At 54.1% G+C, this 16,838-nt stretch overlaps 4 protein-coding genes across 4 annotated transcripts; 1 reads left to right on the top strand and 3 right to left on the bottom strand.

Annotated features, from left to right (window-relative positions):
- Nucleotides 1-2,253: 2,253 nt before the first annotated feature.
- On the bottom strand, nucleotides 2,254-4,471 carry PtA15_11A236 (uncharacterized protein; the record flags this gene model as incomplete). Its single annotated transcript, XM_053161123.1, has 8 exons — nucleotides 2,254-2,521; nucleotides 2,636-3,184; nucleotides 3,287-3,403; nucleotides 3,488-3,899; nucleotides 3,976-4,176; nucleotides 4,249-4,259; nucleotides 4,339-4,376; nucleotides 4,436-4,471. The coding sequence occupies 8 exons, from the start codon at nucleotides 4,469-4,471 to the stop codon at nucleotides 2,254-2,256; spliced, it is 1,632 nt and encodes a 543-aa protein (XP_053025101.1).
- A 578-nt stretch (nucleotides 4,472-5,049) lies between these two features.
- Nucleotides 5,050-7,983, bottom strand: PtA15_11A237 (uncharacterized protein; the record flags this gene model as incomplete). Its single annotated transcript, XM_053161124.1, has 5 exons — nucleotides 5,050-6,294; nucleotides 6,363-6,626; nucleotides 6,713-7,336; nucleotides 7,411-7,759; nucleotides 7,832-7,983. 5 exons carry the CDS (start codon nucleotides 7,981-7,983, stop codon nucleotides 5,050-5,052), a joined length of 2,634 nt encoding a protein of 877 aa, XP_053025102.1.
- A 53-nt stretch (nucleotides 7,984-8,036) lies between these two features.
- Nucleotides 8,037-9,633, top strand: PtA15_11A238 (uncharacterized protein; the record flags this gene model as incomplete). Its single annotated transcript, XM_053161125.1, has 7 exons — nucleotides 8,037-8,141; nucleotides 8,199-8,270; nucleotides 8,358-8,465; nucleotides 8,563-8,692; nucleotides 8,755-8,871; nucleotides 8,938-9,120; nucleotides 9,206-9,633. The coding sequence occupies 7 exons, from the start codon at nucleotides 8,037-8,039 to the stop codon at nucleotides 9,631-9,633; spliced, it is 1,143 nt and encodes a 380-aa protein (XP_053025103.1).
- A 478-nt stretch (nucleotides 9,634-10,111) lies between these two features.
- PtA15_11A239 (uncharacterized protein) lies at nucleotides 10,112-13,427 on the bottom strand (the record flags this gene model as incomplete). Its single annotated transcript, XM_053161126.1, has 6 exons — nucleotides 10,112-10,402; nucleotides 10,473-10,894; nucleotides 10,956-11,476; nucleotides 11,535-12,527; nucleotides 12,621-13,244; nucleotides 13,423-13,427. The coding sequence occupies 6 exons, from the start codon at nucleotides 13,425-13,427 to the stop codon at nucleotides 10,112-10,114; spliced, it is 2,856 nt and encodes a 951-aa protein (XP_053025104.1).
- Between the last annotated feature and the right edge of the window lie 3,411 nt (nucleotides 13,428-16,838).

Raw genomic sequence — 16,838 nt, forward strand, 5'->3', positions numbered from 1 at the left:
AACCCTTGTAGTGGTTAAATTACCACGTAACAAGCTTAGTAATTTCCATTACTAGTGTTTACATCAGCACAGTTATAGTGCTAGGGCCCAAAACCCTTAATTTTGACGGGTTTTTGCCCTAAGCTTCATAAACAGAGCTTTCAACTATAGTTAAAAAGTGCTTTCATTCTCACCCATCATTCAATTCAGGAATACTCTCAACTCTTGATTACCCTTACCTTTCTGTAGGTAAACCCACAAACCCAAGTTGAGCTATTCCTTGGATGCCTATTAACACCCTGTGTTGATCTGGATGCGCCTTAATTGAGCAAGCCTCTCAGTCAAGATTACTGATAGAGTGAAACCTGTTACAGGTCTTACCACAAACCCATTGGCCCATCCTTGGCATCTTACACCATCATCTTGATAGTAACAACCCTCTCAGACACGGTTAGTTACATACAGGCTGACAGTCTCAATAACTGGAACGGTTCCGGTCATGGAGAGGTGTGTTTACTCCTCTTGATGACCAGGACCGTTCCAGTCATTGAGAGGAGTGCTTAATCCACACAATGACCGGTGATTTGCACTCCCCCTGTGTGCTGGCTGGTCATCGGGGGAGTTTGCATGTTGTACTCCGCTCCGGGACCAGCCTGTGCCGGCCATTGGCACAGTGAAGTCATGGGGTATCCTCAAACTCTGTTTTCAAGAGGCTGGGTTACCCAATCCATGGAATTCTGGCAGGTTGAAAATCCACGGGGGGTGCGCCCCGGGGAGGCGCTCCGCTTAGTTTTTTTTATTTCTTTATCATCCTTTTTCTATGTCATGCTGAGGGGTCCAAATACAAGAAAAATCCCCTCTGCCAGCTGGCAGAAAAAAAAGGGAATTTCAAGCTTTTCATGTGCAGTGCGCAAAGCGTTTTGAGCTACCGCGCACTGTGGCCGGGATGTTGAGTGGACGCCCCCTGCAGTGCGCGGCGAGTTTTTTGCAGTGCGCAAAGTACATCCGTTTGAATAAGAAATAGTACTAGAGGCTATTCCTCAGGGTTCTAGACTACAAGAGGCTGCCATAAAGGCTAAGATCAGATCAAAAAAACAGGCTACAATATTAAGTAAACATTAACATAGAATAAGGGATTTTTCACTACAACCTGTATCTCATATCCCATACAGGTTATCTGGTAAAAACACCAGGATATTTGGTAAAAAAAGGGGATATTTGGTATCATTATTTTTTTCCTTTGTCTGTGGCAACAACTTGTCACAGGCAATTCACAACAGGTCACAGAGGTATCACAACGTGTCACAAACATTTCACAACATGTCACAGACATTTCACAGCATGTCACACACATTTCTCAGCATGCCACAGACATTTCACAGCATATCACAGACATTTCACAGCATGTCACAGACATTTCAAAGCATGTCACAGACACTTCACAGCATGTCACAGACATTTCAAAATATGTCACAGGCATTTCACAAGATGCTACAGACATTTCACAAGAGGCTTCTGTGTGTAGCATCTTGTGAAATCTCTGTGACATGCTGTGAAATGTCTGACCTGCTGTGAAACGTTTGTGACATGTTGTGACCTGTCTATGACATGTTGTGAATTGCCTGTGATATGTTGTTGCCACGGACAAAGGAAAAAAACAATGATACCAAATATCCTGTTTTTTACCAAATATCCCAGTGTTTTTACCAGATAACCCGTATGGGATATGAGGTACAGGTTTTAGTGTTTGGGGTAAGTAAAGAGAAGAAGCCGAAATTCCAACAACTTTTTTGAAGGGATTGGGAGTGCATGAGTGTTCACTCCAATTTTTTGGAGTGCATGGGAGCACCAATTATTTGGAGTGCATGGGTGTGCCCTCCAATTATTTGGAGTCCATGGGTGTGCACACCAAAAATGGTGTGCATGTGGTATTTCTTTGGTGTGCATAAAGGCTGACCCAAAAAATACATGCATTTCAATACAATACTGCACAATACACAATACATGTAAAGTATCAGTTTCATTGTTGATGCAGCCCCAAGAAGCAAGAGCACATGACTACCCAGACACTCAACACCTCATGTTTTGCACACAGCAGTAGCAGTAGCAGGATTTGGGCCAACAACAAAACAACAACAAAAGGGGCCGGAGGAAAACAAGTGTGGAGAAGAGTGTGTGCAAGCATAATGGAGAAGAAAAAGGAGATGATAGGCCTAGATGTATACAAAAAAAAAGCACGGGGGAGAGATGAGGGCAAGGGGGGGGGGGGAAGATTTACTTGAACATGCCGAGGCGTTTCTTGAGTTCGCTGACGCTGCCGAAGGCCTCCGGCTGGCCGGCGTCGTGATCGTGGGATGGGGGAGGGAGGGCGGGGGTGGGGGGTTTAGCGGAAGAGGATGTGGTGGCGCGTCTGCTGGGCGGGGGCGGGGGGGCGCGTTTGCCGATGGAGGAGGAGGGGGCGGGTTTGCCGGGGTACGAGCCTGTGCGTACGGGTGCACCGATGGTCGAGGAGGGGGGCCGGTGGATGTGGGGGTGGACGGTGCTGGAGGGCCGGAGCGCCGCGCTCTCCGACTCGTCCTCCTCCTCCTCCTCTTCCTCCTCCGCATCTCCCCCCGGCCCATCCTCGTCCACGTAGTGTTCGTCCGGGTCCGCAAACGTGTCCTGCTGGCGCTCCGGGGTCAGATATCGCCCCGGTTCCGGCTCCTGCTCGGACACACAATACGCCGCGGGGAACATGCCGGTCCGGCCCGAGGCCTCGCTGCGGCCCACGAACCATTGGGCGTTGATCTCGTTGGTCACCCGGACCCGGTCGCCGACCTCGAGCTCGAGCTCGTCGGACTCCGTCGCATTGTACGCCCACTTCGCCCGCATCATCTTCCCGCCTCCTCCGCCCGTCGAGCCCTTGCCGTTCGTCGCTCCACCTCCACCTACAACCGAGCGGCGCAGGTTCGAGCTCGAGTTCTGGTTCCGGAGGGTCCCGTTGGACCGCCGGCGACTGCTGCTGTCCAACGTCGGCGAGAGCGAGTCGTCGGACTGGATCGAGGCCGTCGCGGGAGGCATCCCCGGGATCCGGACGCCCCCGTAGCGACTCCCATTCGGCGCGCTGGCAGGCGCCGGCTTTTCTTTCAACAGCGATCCGCGGCGGGAGGGTGGTTGGCGGGGCTTGGGCGGAGCGGTGACGGCCGGTCTGGGCTGGCGTCTGGCGCTGAGGTCCGGCTCGCGCGTCTCGTATTCGTTCTCCTCGTCCTGCTGCTCCGATCCGCCCTGCTCCTCCTCCTCCCCATCATCCTCCGAATAATGGGAGCGCGAGCGTCGGTGAGGGGCGGTCTTGCCCTTGATCAAGCTCCTCGAAGGCGGCGGAGGCTCGGCGCCGAACGAGTGGGCTGTTTTCTTGCGTTCACCACTACCAACCTTGAAGGCAGATCTTTTGTCGAGCGCACGTGGAGGAAGCAGATGTCAGAATGGCAGCGGTGGTGGCGAGAAGAGAGAGAGAGGAGGGACTCAAAACGGATCAACCCAGCTCCTTTTGAGATCATCGAGGATGCGCTTTTGCTCGTCGACCCAATTCGACTCGATTTCCAAGAGTCTAGTGAGAGCGATCATCTGATCAGCCTCGCTATCCTGGATAGCGACGGCCCGCTCCTGGACCTCCTCGCTCGTCTCCTCGTAGCGGTTCTTGGCCACTCGGAGGTCATCCTCGAGGTCCCTCTTCTCCTTCTTAGATTTCTGCACCTTGGCCAGCATGGCGTCGTACGTCAGTCGACGGGAGTCCAGCTTCTTGCGCTGGTTGGTGTATTCGGACATCTGCGCCAGCGATTTCTCCAGCGAGGTCAGCCAGCCTGAGTTCATGTGGTCGGCAAAGTTCGCCGTGGCCGTGGCCATCTGCTGCTGGGCTTTCCCGAAGGAGACCAATGCTTCGCCTGAGAAGAGTTTCCGGGGACAAGTCAGCTTGAAGAAGAAGAGCAAGGGAGGTGGGAGGGATGCGGGTGGACACACCAAAGGAGCTGTCGCTTCCAAACTCATCCCCATGGTTGGCCAAGACCAGGCCGAGGCCGTCGATCGGCAAGACCTTCCCGGTCTCGGTTCCTTCGGCCTCCAGTTTCCTGGTGAGATGCTTGGAGTACTCCTTGGAGACGGAGTACATCTTCTCGACGCCGGCCTTGCGCAGCTCGACATCCTGCTCCAAGGACTGGAAATCTGCACAAGAAGATGCCCAGACTCGTCAGTGCAGTCAGTCAGTCGGGCTTGGCATGATTGGCCTGGGCCCACCTTCACTCAGTCTGTACAAAAAAGGGGCCAAAGGAGCGCAGTCAGTCGATCCAGTGCTGTGGGATATTCAGAGTGGAGGTGGGACTCAACTCAGTCTTCTGCTGGCCCCCGAGCTTCTCGCCGGTCCACTAGCACAGCGAGTCAGTCAGGCGGCTGTGTGGTGGGCAGGGCAGAGCGAGGGACAGACCTGTTTGAGTTTTCCGATGCGCTTGTTGACCTTCATGGCGTGGCGTGGTGGGTTGTGGGCTGGTTTGCTGGGGATGGGGTCTGGGGGTGGTGGGTGTGGAGTGGTGTTACCCGGCTGTCCGACCGGGGGGCTGGCGGGTACTCCCGTGGTCTCTGGCGGAGAATGAAGGGTCTCTGTTGCCTGGCACACTCACCAATTTTCCTCAACATCGCCAGCTATCCGGGGGGACCCTGCAGGAGGGGCGGGGCAACCAAGCTTGCTCCCGATCTGCGAAGAAGACACACACACTGGGTCTCCGGGCAACGGCGGATCTGAGCCCTGCCAACCAGCAGCTGCCTGCGCACAGAAACCACGCCAACAACCAGCATCATCATCATCAACCCGTGTCAGGGCAGTCGAAACAACAGTGTACACATGTACTTGGCTCGATCACGAAATTAGTTACGACAAAAAAAAAAAAAAAAAAAAAAAAAAAAACTCTACATGAGGAGATGTGAAATGGACTGTGTGTTGCGCCGGTGATGAGAAGAGCGGGGCGGGGGATGACAATAGCGAGGGAGAAGTTGTATTGCGACCGGCTACATGAGCCGGGTCAGCAGAGCCTTGAGCGCCGCTCAGCCAACCAAGAACTCGGGCACATCCTGGCCATCCTCACCGGCGTCCGTCGGATGAAGCCCGACGAACTTCTTCTTCTGGTAGGGCGTGGGGGTCTGGAGGGTGAGGAGCGCGGACTGGTCGGCCCTGAGCCTGTGCAAGTCGAGCGCCTTGGCGTCGGCCTCGTCGTGGGCGTACTCGATCACGAGATGGCGGCCGAGGAGGTGGGAGAAGCGGAGGCTCTTGAGGGCCTCGGCGGCCTCCTTCTTGGTGTGGAACTCGACGAAGCCGAACCCGCGCGACTTGCGGTCGAGCTTCTTGGGCAGCCGGACCGACTTGAGCTTGCCATAGACCCCAAAGAGCTCGGAGAGCTCCTTCCTGCTGATCTCGAACGGCAAGTTCTTGATCATCAGCTTGCTCGTCGTCTTGCTCTTCTTGCCGCCAGCCAGCTCTCCCTTCTTCTCCTCCTCCTCCTCCTCCTCCTCCCGGCCCTGTTTCGCAAACTTCAGCGCCAGACTGTGGCCGTCCAAGCAACAGCCCTGCATCCGCTGGAGCCCCTGCTGGGCGGCCTCGACCGTCCGGAAGCCGACGAACCCGAAGCCCATGCTCAGACGAGGCCCGCCCGCATTCTTCGGATCCGGCTTGGTCTGGATGCGCGCGAACAGGTATCCGGGCAGGCTGGAGAAGCGGGAGGCCAAGGCCTCCGAGCTCGTTCCAAACGACAGATTCTTCACAAACAGCGTCGACCCGGGCTCGCCAACCGCTTCTTCCGCCTCTGCTTTCGACGGCTTGCTTTCCTTGACGACAACCACTGCCGAGTCGGGCTGAGCAGGATCGATCTTCCACAGATCCAGCGGCGCCTTTTCGAGGTACAGGACCGAGTTCCCGATCCGCTTGTAAGCCAGCGATCTGAACGCGCTTCTCGCGTCCTCCTTGTCGCCCATCTCCACCACCGCGATCGTCCCGGACGGGGGCATCAAGACCTTGAGCACCGAGCCGTGCTCGGAGAAGAGCGCCTTGACGACAGTCGTCGAGGTGTTGTAGGGGATGTTCTTGACCAGGATCGTGGTGGGCGAGCGGGCTGACTTGAGCTTCTCGAACGCTTCCACATCGATCCCGTTGTCTTCGAGAAACTGCTTCGTCTCGTTGATCACATGGGTCTCTGCTAAGGCTAGCTTGACTGCGGGGTTTTGGGCGTCCGGGTTGAAGAGCTCAGCCTTGGTGATCTTGAGTCGATCGGCCACCGAAGATGCGACAGCATCCGACTATGTACGGAAGAAAGTCAAGGTTGAGTCCAAGCATCACTGTGTGAGATCTCAGAAGCAAGACTGACATTCATGTACAAAGTAGCCCAGTTAAACTGTTTGCTGCTCTCCAACTTGCGTTTGGCATCCTGCTCCATCTTGACGGAATTGTGCGGTTTGGAAGCCGGATCGGCGCGCGAGTTGCGGGTGACAGCGGGCAGGATGTGGAGAAGCCGGCCTTGAAAGTCGCTCTGGTCTAGCTTGCGGTAGGCTTCGAGCGCATCTGACGATCGGCTGAAGCTCACGTAGCCGAGGCCCTTGGGTTTGCGTTCATGGTCGAGAAGAATGTGGACCTGCAGCAACCCAGGACTCAGTGAGTGAGCATTCCTTAAAGCGCCACACGATTTGATGGCATCTCTTAGATATGAACTCAACCAACTTGGGCAACGTTACCAAACGGCTCAAAGAGCGCTCGGATCTCCTCTTCGGTGACGGAGAAGGCCAAGTTGCGCAAGAACAGCCGGCCGCTCTCGAGGATCGTTGTCTCGTCGCTAGCCACGGCGGGTTCGGGCGGCTTGGAGCCATCATGGGGTTTCTTGGATTGCTGCTGGTCATCCGGAGCCGCTTTCTGGTCGCCGTTCTCGGCCAGGTCCTCCTCTTCCTGATCCCACTCCTTAGATTCGGATGAAGGCTCCTTCGGATCAGGCTGAAGATCGACAGTGTCCGCGAGCTTCCTTTTCATCCGCCGGGCCAGGTATTCTTTGTCTGTGATATCTTCATCATCACCGATCACCGGTGGAGGCGAGGAAGAGCGGCTGGATGAGGAGCCGTCGAGAGGTGGTTGATTCTCCGTGGGGGGGTCTTCAGGCTCAGGCTGTGGTGGAGCAGCAGCGTTGGTGGTGGGTTGTTGAGGAATAGACAGCTCCATGATTTCGTGGACCAGGGACTTATTTTTGCGAGGATGAGAGAGGGACATGAATTCGGCAAACTGGGAATCCTGTGGTTTTTCGGCCGCCTCGAGTTTAGTTTTCTTCTTGGGTGGATAGTCGGCAGGGGAGGAACTCTGGAGTGTGGGGCGAGTCATAAAAGGTCAGCAGTTGAGTCTGTGAGAGTTCGTGAGAAGGGGGGAGGACGGACTGTGGAGGGGTCATTCTGGGCGGATGCGCGAGTCTTTGTGGACGGCTCGATGCCCTTTGCCCATTCGACGGAGACCCTGCTGCCGGTGCCCCCGCCCGCCCGGCCATCGACCCAGGTACCCTCCCAGACATCCTTGATCCACGCCGCCTGCTCCTGGGACTTGTATCCCACAAAGGCCATCCGCCGCGACCGGCCGAGCTGGTTGAGCAGAACCTTCACATCCGTCGGCCGGGGGGTGGTGTGGTCCAGGGCGGCTGGAGCGGAGATGCCCTTCGGCGGATTCGCGAGAAGCTCGGTGAGCCCAGCCGTCGTCAGATCGGCTGGCAGTGATCCGAACAGGAGTCGAGGCCTGCCGTCAATCGAGAAGGAAAGCCGGTCAGCTGGTGCTCTCGAGACATCCCAAGGGGAGGGAGACACTCACATGGCGCTTCTTGGCTGCAGTGTGCTGGCTGGGGGGAAGCTTGTCGGCGGCCAACTCGGAAGGGTTTCCTCCAGTTTCGGGCGAGTTTCAGACATGGCATATTGCATATTGCGGGTGATGCATACACAGCCTCCTTCCATCGGCGCATACATCCACCCTCATCACCACCAAAAAAAAAAAAAAAAGAAAAAACCAACCACCGCACATGGCAGACCACGGCATCCTTCCACCGGGCCTGAACCCAGACACGCTCTCGACGAGGCTCAACCCGAGGCACCACGTCAAGCTCGAGGCGGAGAAAGTGCAGGACGTGAGCAGACCCTGCGCAACCGGCCGCCGGCGAGTGCTGACTTCTAGCACACCACAGGTCGCAGCGAACGACTTCCCGGGACATTGGCCGGGCGAACACCACGCCTGGGACATCCAGACATTCAAGAAGGTCAGCACCCACCGGGCAGGCGCTGTTCTGGGATGGAGAAGAAAGCTTACCCAGACTCTGTGTGTGTGTGTGGGTTGATGAAGAAAGAACCTGAAGATCCAGATCTCGCGGCTCTCGAGCACGTCGATCGAGTTCGACCTGATTGGGATCGATGCGAGCATCGCAAACGCGATCCGGCGGATCATGCTCGCCGAAGTGAGTGGGCGAAAGCAAGCGATACCCGGAGATGTCGACCATCCAGAGTGGTGATCCTCCCCCTCCTCTCTCTCCGCCCCTTCTTGTGTGTGTGTAGGTACCCACCGTAGCCATCGAGGACGTGTTCGTCTGGAACAACACCTCGCTCGTCCACGACGAAGTCCTGGCCCAAAGACTGGGCCTCGTGCCCTTGAAAATCGACCCCCGCCTCGTCGACATGCGCACCGGTTCGTCCCCCTTCCTCGGTTTTTTCTCTTTCACAGTTGCTCACCCTCTGGTGGCCCATCAGACGAAGGCGCAACCGACCTCAACACGATCGTGTTCAAGTTGGTCGTCAATTGTCGGCGGAAGCCGAACGTGTCCAAGACTGAAAAAGACCCCACAATCCTCTACGAGAACGCCCTAGGTACCGGTCTCCCCTCCCGCTCACTAAAAAAAAAAAAAACAAGATTGTTTATAGTGTGTTTTTCAGTGACAACGGATGCGCTGGAATGGGAGCCGAAGGGCGACCAGCCGGAGATGTTCGGCGCCGACCCGCCGCGGCCGGTGCAGAAAGACATCGTGTTAGTGAAGATGCGGCCGGGGCAAGAGATCCGGGCGGAGATGCACTGTGTGAAGGGGATCGCGAAGGACCATGCGAAGTTCTCGCCCGTCGGCAAGTGTCTGTCTCTCCTATCCCACCTAGTGCAGCCGAATCTGACGCGCTGTGTGTGTGTGTGTGTGTGTGGGTGGGATCACAGCTACGGCCTCCTACAGACTGCTGCCCCACATCATCATCCACGAGCCGATCCCCGAGGCCGACTGTCAGAAGTTCCAGGCCTGCTTCTCCCCCGGCGTCATCGCCATCGTCCCCGGGCCCACCGGCGCCTCCAAGACCTGCGTCGTCAAGAACCCGCGCAACGACTCCGTCAGTCGGGAGGTCCTGCGCCATCCCGAGTTCGAGGGGAAGGTCTCCCTCGGCCGCGTCCGCGATCATTTCATCTGTGCGTCCTCCTCCCACCCTCCTCCAAGTCTCCAGTGGACTCATTCGTACTCTGTTTCAGTCAATGTCGAGTCCACCGGCGTCTATTCGCCCCAAGAAATACCACTGGAAGCCTGTGAGGTCCTGCTCTCCAAGATCAGGACTGTGAGAGCTTCGTTGAAGCTACGGATGGATGCAATGCTATAATTCTCTTTTCCTCTTCTTTCTGTAAAAAAAGTTACATTCACAAAATCAACAAAGGAACCTAAAAGAAGCCTTGCTTTCCGTGATTCAAACCCCCAAGGACTCCATGATGACTTCCAAATCCTGTAAGCATACGTCGAAAATCTGCTGCAGTTGTATTTGAGGAACGCATTAGTCCTGGGTGAAGTCGAGCGAAGACCACCAGAAGAATCGAAATGATGGGCTGCTCGTCTAATTTCGATGATGATGAATTACAAATATCTTAATAGTTACGTGAAGAACACCAACAAAGATTCTCGCACAGTTCTACGTTTTCAACAGCATAAAGATGGATGGGATGTACATTCACCAATTCGGACTAATCAATGGTACATCGCAGCATGCATGTACACAGCTGTTCCACGCGGGGGTGGATTAAAAAAAAGATACACAAAAGAAGGGGATGGAAGTGTCCGATGAGGGTACCAGGGCAGGACTGGTCTCATAAGAAGCTCCCGGCGGCTCGGGCGCGCAGGTTGAACAAGTCGGGCTGGCGGAGGCCACCGCCGAGCAGGGAGTGAGGGAGTGCGGAAGGAGCCTCGGCCGAGGAGGAGGCGGGGGCGGTCCAGAGCTGGTCCTTGAACACGATCCGGACGACCTCGTACAACGAGCCCACGTAGCGCACCGACACCTTGTTAGCGAGCGTGCGCAGGCCCTCGTCCGCGTCGACGTCTTTCGCGTTCTTGGCCGGGATGAGGATCTGGGTGATGCCTGCCCTGCTCGCTGCCAACACCTGCCAACAACATTGGGGAAGAGGGCCAGTTAGCACGAGGTTGAGGGGAGAGAGGGAGGAGGGCGCGTGCCTTTTCGCGGATCCCGCCGACGGGCAGGACTTGTCCTCGGAGCGAGATCTCGCCGGTGACGGCCACGGTGTTGTCGACGACGAGGCCAGAGAGCAAGGAGACGAGGGCGACGACCAAGGCGACGCCCGCCGACGGGCCGTCTTTCTTGACTGCGCCTGAGGGGAAATGGATGTGCACATCCCTCGTCCCGTCGATCTTGCCCGGATCCACATTCATCACAGACGCATTCGCCTTGATCCAGCTCAACGCTAGCTCCGCTGACTCCTTGATCACCGAGCCCAGCGAGCCCGTTAGCTTTAGCAAACCTTTCCCCGGGTAACTCGTCGCTTCTATGTACAGGATCGACCCGTTTCCGCTCCCTTGATACGCCATTCCTATCGCCACTCCCGGCTTCAATTTCACATCCGAGACTTCCATCTCATCTGTGAAACAAAACGCTCATGTTAGTGTTAATCTTCGACTGGGTCAAGATCAGTAACTCACAAGGTTCAGGCCCAAGAATTCGGCGCACATCTTCCAGGTCTATCTTGGCTTTGAATTGCACGGCCTGGTCTTGGTCGGACTTGTGCTCACGATCTTGGACGAGCTCTAAGACTTTAGCGCGACAGAGCGCCCCAATCTCTCTTTCCAAACCTCGGACGCCGGACTCATTCGTATAACTCAAGATGATTTTTTTCAAGACTTGGTGGTCGTCGACAATGAATTGGTGCGGCAGAAGCGAGTAATTGTTCATTTGCTTGGGGATCAAGTTCCGGCTTGCGATGTTGATCTTCTCGTCCAACGAGTACCCATCCACTTGGATGGTCTCCAGTCGGTCTAATAGTGGCGCAGAGATCGTCGACGTCGAGTTGGCAGTCGCCAGAAACAAGACTGACGAGAGGTCGATAGGGGTATTGATGTAGTGGTCGACAAAGGTCAAGTTTTGTTCGGGGTCCAATACTTCCAGGAGAGCTGAGGCTGGGTCCCCGTTAATGCTTCTGTTGCCTACTTTATCAATCTCATCCCTACAATAATATCAAGTCAGCCAGGCCTGGATTCTCCAAGACATCATGATTGACTTACAGGAGGATCACCGGATCATTCACGCCGACTCGTCTCAAAGCTTGGACGATGGAGCCAGGCATCGATCCAACATAAGTTCGGCGATGGCCTCTGATCTCCGATTCATCTTTGACCCCACCCAGACTGATTCGATAGAACTTCTTGTTGAGCGCCTTTGCAATACTTCTGGCCACAGAGGTTTTACCCACCCCTGGAGGGCCGACCAATAAGAGGATCGGCGCAGGTTTCTTGCCGGTCTCTTTGGGTGAGCCGGCAAGTCCCGAGCGATCAACTGTTGGTCTATCGAGATGATTGTCAGATGGCTCGACGAGGAAAGTGGGGTCCACGGTGTCTTTCCAAAGCCGGCTGATTTTGGATTCGTTGGGAGGTTGATTGGATGATGAGCTGTTTGGGGAGGAGGTCTGTTGTGTATTGGCTGCTGCTCGGGTTTCAAGATCAACACGGAGTTTGATGACGGCGAGGAATTCGACCAAGCGTTGTTTGACTTTGAGCATTCCGAAATGGTCGATGTCGAGTTGAGCGCGGGCCTTTTCGAGGAAACCTTTGGCGAGGAGGGCCTGGTTGGTCAGGTTGATGGTACTCTTGGACCAGGGAAGCTCGAGCATGACCTCGAGATAATTCTTGATGACACTGTGTTCTACCGAGCTGGGCTGGATGGATGATAGTCGCTTGAGTTCCTTGGAACAGATCTGGAAAGCTTCTTGGCTCATGCCGGAGGACTGTATCTTTTTCTCGAGCTCTTTGTGCTCGTCCCCTTCCGAATCAATCTCGCCAAACGGGCTTCCCTGATCGAACATCCCCGAGCTGCTGCGACGAGGAGCGCCACCGATGATGATCGGACGAGAGAAGGGACGTGGTCTGGGGTAAGTAATGCGGAGCGGGCGTGATTTGTCGTTGGGATGATGATTGAACATGGATTGGTTGTTGGATTGGTAGAGTTGGCTGAGCTGTTCGATTCCATTAGCGAGTTGGGAGTTGATGGCCTTCAATCGACTGCGTATCAAGAGTTCTTTCTGTTGAGGGGTGAGGCTGGAGGAGGAGGAGGAGTCTGCGGATTTTGTAGTGCTGATCTGGGCGCCGTCGGACTGGGCGTTGAAGATGTGGATCTGGTCTGAGATGCGAGTGAGCAGTTGGATGAATTTCTCGAGTTTGACTTGTGAGTTGTAGTAGCTCAAGAACTCGAGCTTGTCCTGCCAGGGGATCAGCTGGATATCCCGGATCATGAGATCGACGAGGAAGGAGAGCTGGCTGGGCTGTAAGGAGTCGATGAGCCTGTCGATCTGCGGCTTCGGGTCATGGGCACGCTGACGAGGGGTGATGGCATTGGCGAGTAGGAGGATGAATCGGGTGATGGCGGCCTTGAACTGTTCGAGCAGGGCGGATGGTTCGAGGGCAATCTCCGGGAAGCTGGAGATCTGAGCCTGGAGGGGTGTTTGGAGATTGCTGAAGCTGGTGAGCTTGAATCGGTGGATGCCGATCAGGCTGAGTTTCAGAGAATGGTTCGCAGTCGAATGGTCGAAGCTGGTGATGCGTGCGATGCAGCCCCATTGGAAGGCATGCTGGACCAGGTTGGACTGCAGAGATACGTCGTTCCTAGTGGTCTCTCTGCTGCTGTTATGTTTGAGGGGCAGGCATCCGACGTGGATCGGTTGTTGCTTCTGTTGTTGTTGGCTCAGGATGGGTTTTGCGAGTTGGATGGAGAGCGGTGGGCTGATGGTGAGGTTGGCGATGGTCTGGTGGGGGAAGAGGATCTGGTTGTGCGGGAGGACGAGGACGGGGAGGCTCGTCGTGACCGCCATCGTCGTCGTCGTCGTTGTCAGGAGAGGTCGGGAGAGGTCAGGAGGGCGAGAGGCCAGGAGAAGGTGTTGGGTTTTTATAGTCCAATGACATCATCGGACAGCCCGGCGGCGATCCGGAACCCGGAAAAATACGATCTCCGGATCGGGCCTCCGCTGAAACTTCGGACAGAGGAGCAACGGTGAAACTGATACACGGCGGACGCAAAATTTCGAAAGATATCCGAATCAACCTCGGAAAAAGGACGTCGCGGACCCTGGTCGTACTGAAAACCGAAGGAGCTTCGAAGTGAGATCTGGGAGTCCTTCAAGCGCTGTTCGGAGTTTCTCCGGAGGAAAGTCCAAACTTCACTAAGGCCCCGTTTGGCAGCAGTGATGTTATGTAATAACTACTGCTTTTCTATAACCGGGCCTCACCGAGGCCCAAATCATATCACTCGCGCGTTTGGCAGATTTGAGAAGTGATGAAGGTCATCACGAATCTCGTCATCACCGCTCATCACCCCCGCCATTTCCCACATAGTACCCCTGGGGGTCACATAGTACCCCTGGGGGTGTATTTGGGATGATATCGGCACACTTACACCACACATCCCCAACCATACCCTCCCACCAGTACATTTGTTCCGGTACTCCCCTCGATGGCCGGTACAGACTTTGGACCGGCCATCCAACTTAGTCCACACTCCACTCCCATTGATTCCAACACACCCGCTCATCAAGAGAATATGCCCCCTGCAAGGTTGGATCTACCGACCATCCTCGTTAGCGACCAACTGTGTCGGCCATTATTGGGAGTGGATGATCCCTTGATGACCAATACAGTCATTCATCAAAGGGAGATGACCTCGTATTCCCTTTGGTGACCAATTCTATCGTTCATCAAAGAGTCTACATGTATGTATATGTACTCCCTGATCTCGACGAACGATCAAGTTGGTCATCGAAACGGCCTTGAACTCGCCTCAATGAGCATTTCTACCGGCCATCGAATACACAATCCAATGGCCGGTATGTACCGGCCATGCAGCTTGTTATGTAGATCAAAGTACATGACTCGAGTGTCTGCCAAACACTCAAGTTATGTAGAAATATATGAAATACACAAGTGATGTGTATCACATTAGGTAAGTGCATGTCATCACATGACATTACTGCTGCCAAACGGGGCCTAAGTCCGAAGGTGGGGGCGCGAACAAACTTATCAAAGTCCCTCCAAGGGGGCCCGAAGGGCCCTCCACAGGAGGGACTTACACCTAAGCGGTGAAAGTTGGCATGGCAGGGAACAAACTTGAGGCTCCATGAAGGGTTTTTTTTTGCATCAGTATTTATACCCCCATGTCATGGTTTTTTTGCATGGTATGTTACACCAAAAGATAGAGAAGAAGCAGGGCTTCATCTTCATCTTATCCTTATTCCCTCAGCTCTACATTCCTGTTCGTCCGGGTGCTCCAAAGGCAAACGTGTACGGACTCGCTCAAAGATACCGCGATGCCATACTCTCACGAACTCACTGACACACACATGCAGTTTCAATTACAAAGCTGAGATCAGTATAGGCTACTGAACATGATATGTCAGGTGGCTGTCTAAACTCTGAAAGGAAAAAAGATATTCGGGCAGTTTATCAAGTTACTCACTCCTCCCCCTCAGAAGGAAGTTGGATGGTTTGTTGCTTTGATTACACAATGAAGAAAGCAGATAATGAAACTTTTAAAACGGCAGTCCCCTCTGCAACATGCAGAGCTTTCATGTACTGAAAATCAGGAGAAATAACTTGGTAAGATGAGGGAGAAATTGTGAGATTACTAAAAAAAAGTGTGATTTTCTCAAAAATTCACGTTCCTCCTGTGCCAAAGATCACTGCTTGCGGGCAAGTCCCTCCTGCGGAGGTTGTGCCTTGCGCGACCTCCTTGGAGGGACTGTGTTAATTTTGGGGCGCAAAGCGCCTCCACCGGAGGGACTTGTGCGGTATCGGTGATTTAGGACTGAGAGAAAAGGCCAAAAACACTGATTTTGACAAATGTTCCCATAACTACGTCACCTCCAAGGATCCCAACAATGTTTTTGGACCAGATGAAATATCAACATCTTGTCTAATTTTTGATGCATCAATATCATCATGAGTCCTCCTGCCTCACTCACAATGACCCATGAAAGATGGTGGATGGCAAAAGCCAACCCAAAGACTGTTAAAACAGCATTTTTAGTGCAAATCCATACACTTGCCTTGAGGAAAAAAAATGACAGGTATCCAGGACTTACTGCTCTGACAAATCTGAGAATGTCACAAAGCTGCAGGATGCGTGTGGGAACATGCATTTTCAGCTATTCACTCCAAATCCCAAGGGAGCCAGTTGGAAAAACAGTGATCAATCATCTGTTCTAGCCAGGACAAGTTTTTTTGTGTTTACATCCCCTGTATCTCAAGTTTGGCAAGGAGAAAAATACACGAGAAGGTGGCTGGAGATAGCCACGCTTCTGATGAGACTCAGTGAAAATGTACGGGGTGATCACAAAAACACACCACCGTACAGGGACCTTAGCACAAAAAGGCAAGGATTTGGGGCATAACTCTCAGGCCAAAATCACCTGTAAGGCATAAGTCCCTCCCAGAGGGAGGCCTTTGGCCTCCCTTGGGAGGGACTTAGTTAAGTTAGAGGAAAGTCCTCCTTTGAGTTTTCCCCAAAAGGCCCCTTGAGATGGATTTGGATGTAATTCGAAGCAGATTCAAAAAGGGTCAGCCTTTAGGCACTCCAAAAATTTACTATGTGCACTCCACATTTTTGGCTTTGGGGGGACCTTACTCCAAAAAACTTGGAGTACTGGGACTTTGTACTCCCAAAACATGGAGTCTCTGGATGGGCACTCCATGTTTGTTGGCGTACAGACCCTGTTACTATAAAATTCTCCAAAATAGGGGAGTGCAGCTAGATGCACTACAAAAAACAAGGAGTGCATGCCCAAGCACTCCACCTTTTCAGCAAAGGAAGCTGGCTTTGCACTCCAGTAGCTGCAATATTCATTGGAGTGGATTGGAGTGCACTCCAAAACTCATCTTTTCTGGAGTGCCCGGAGTATGCACATACCCAAATAGAGCAGAGCACACAGGCCACTCAATGATCAATTATCAAGAGGCTCCATGCCGGGGTGCCACTGGTACTCTGCTCAATGGCCGACACAGACTGGTCATCAAGAGATGCCACTCCACTCGATGACCTGCATGGACCAGTCATTGAGAGGAGTGACATCTCCACTTGATGTCCAGTCTGTGCCAGTCATTGAGCGGGGATGTCACTCCACTCAATCACCGGCATATTGAGTGGGGGCGTCACTCCCCTTGATGAGCGACAATGGACAGGTCACTGAGTCTGAGTGGAGTGACATCTCCCCTCAATGACCATTCCATGCTGGTCATCAAGTGGAGATCTCACTCCCCTTGATGTATACCCGTCATCAAGTGGAGATCTGACTCCCCTCCGACCGGTCCATGCCGGTCAGCAAGGGG

The sequence above is a fragment of the Puccinia triticina genome, chromosome 11A (genome assembly GCF_026914185.1).
Source record: "Puccinia triticina chromosome 11A, complete sequence".
In the NCBI taxonomy this organism is placed as follows: Eukaryota; Fungi; Basidiomycota; class Pucciniomycetes; order Pucciniales; family Pucciniaceae; genus Puccinia; species Puccinia triticina.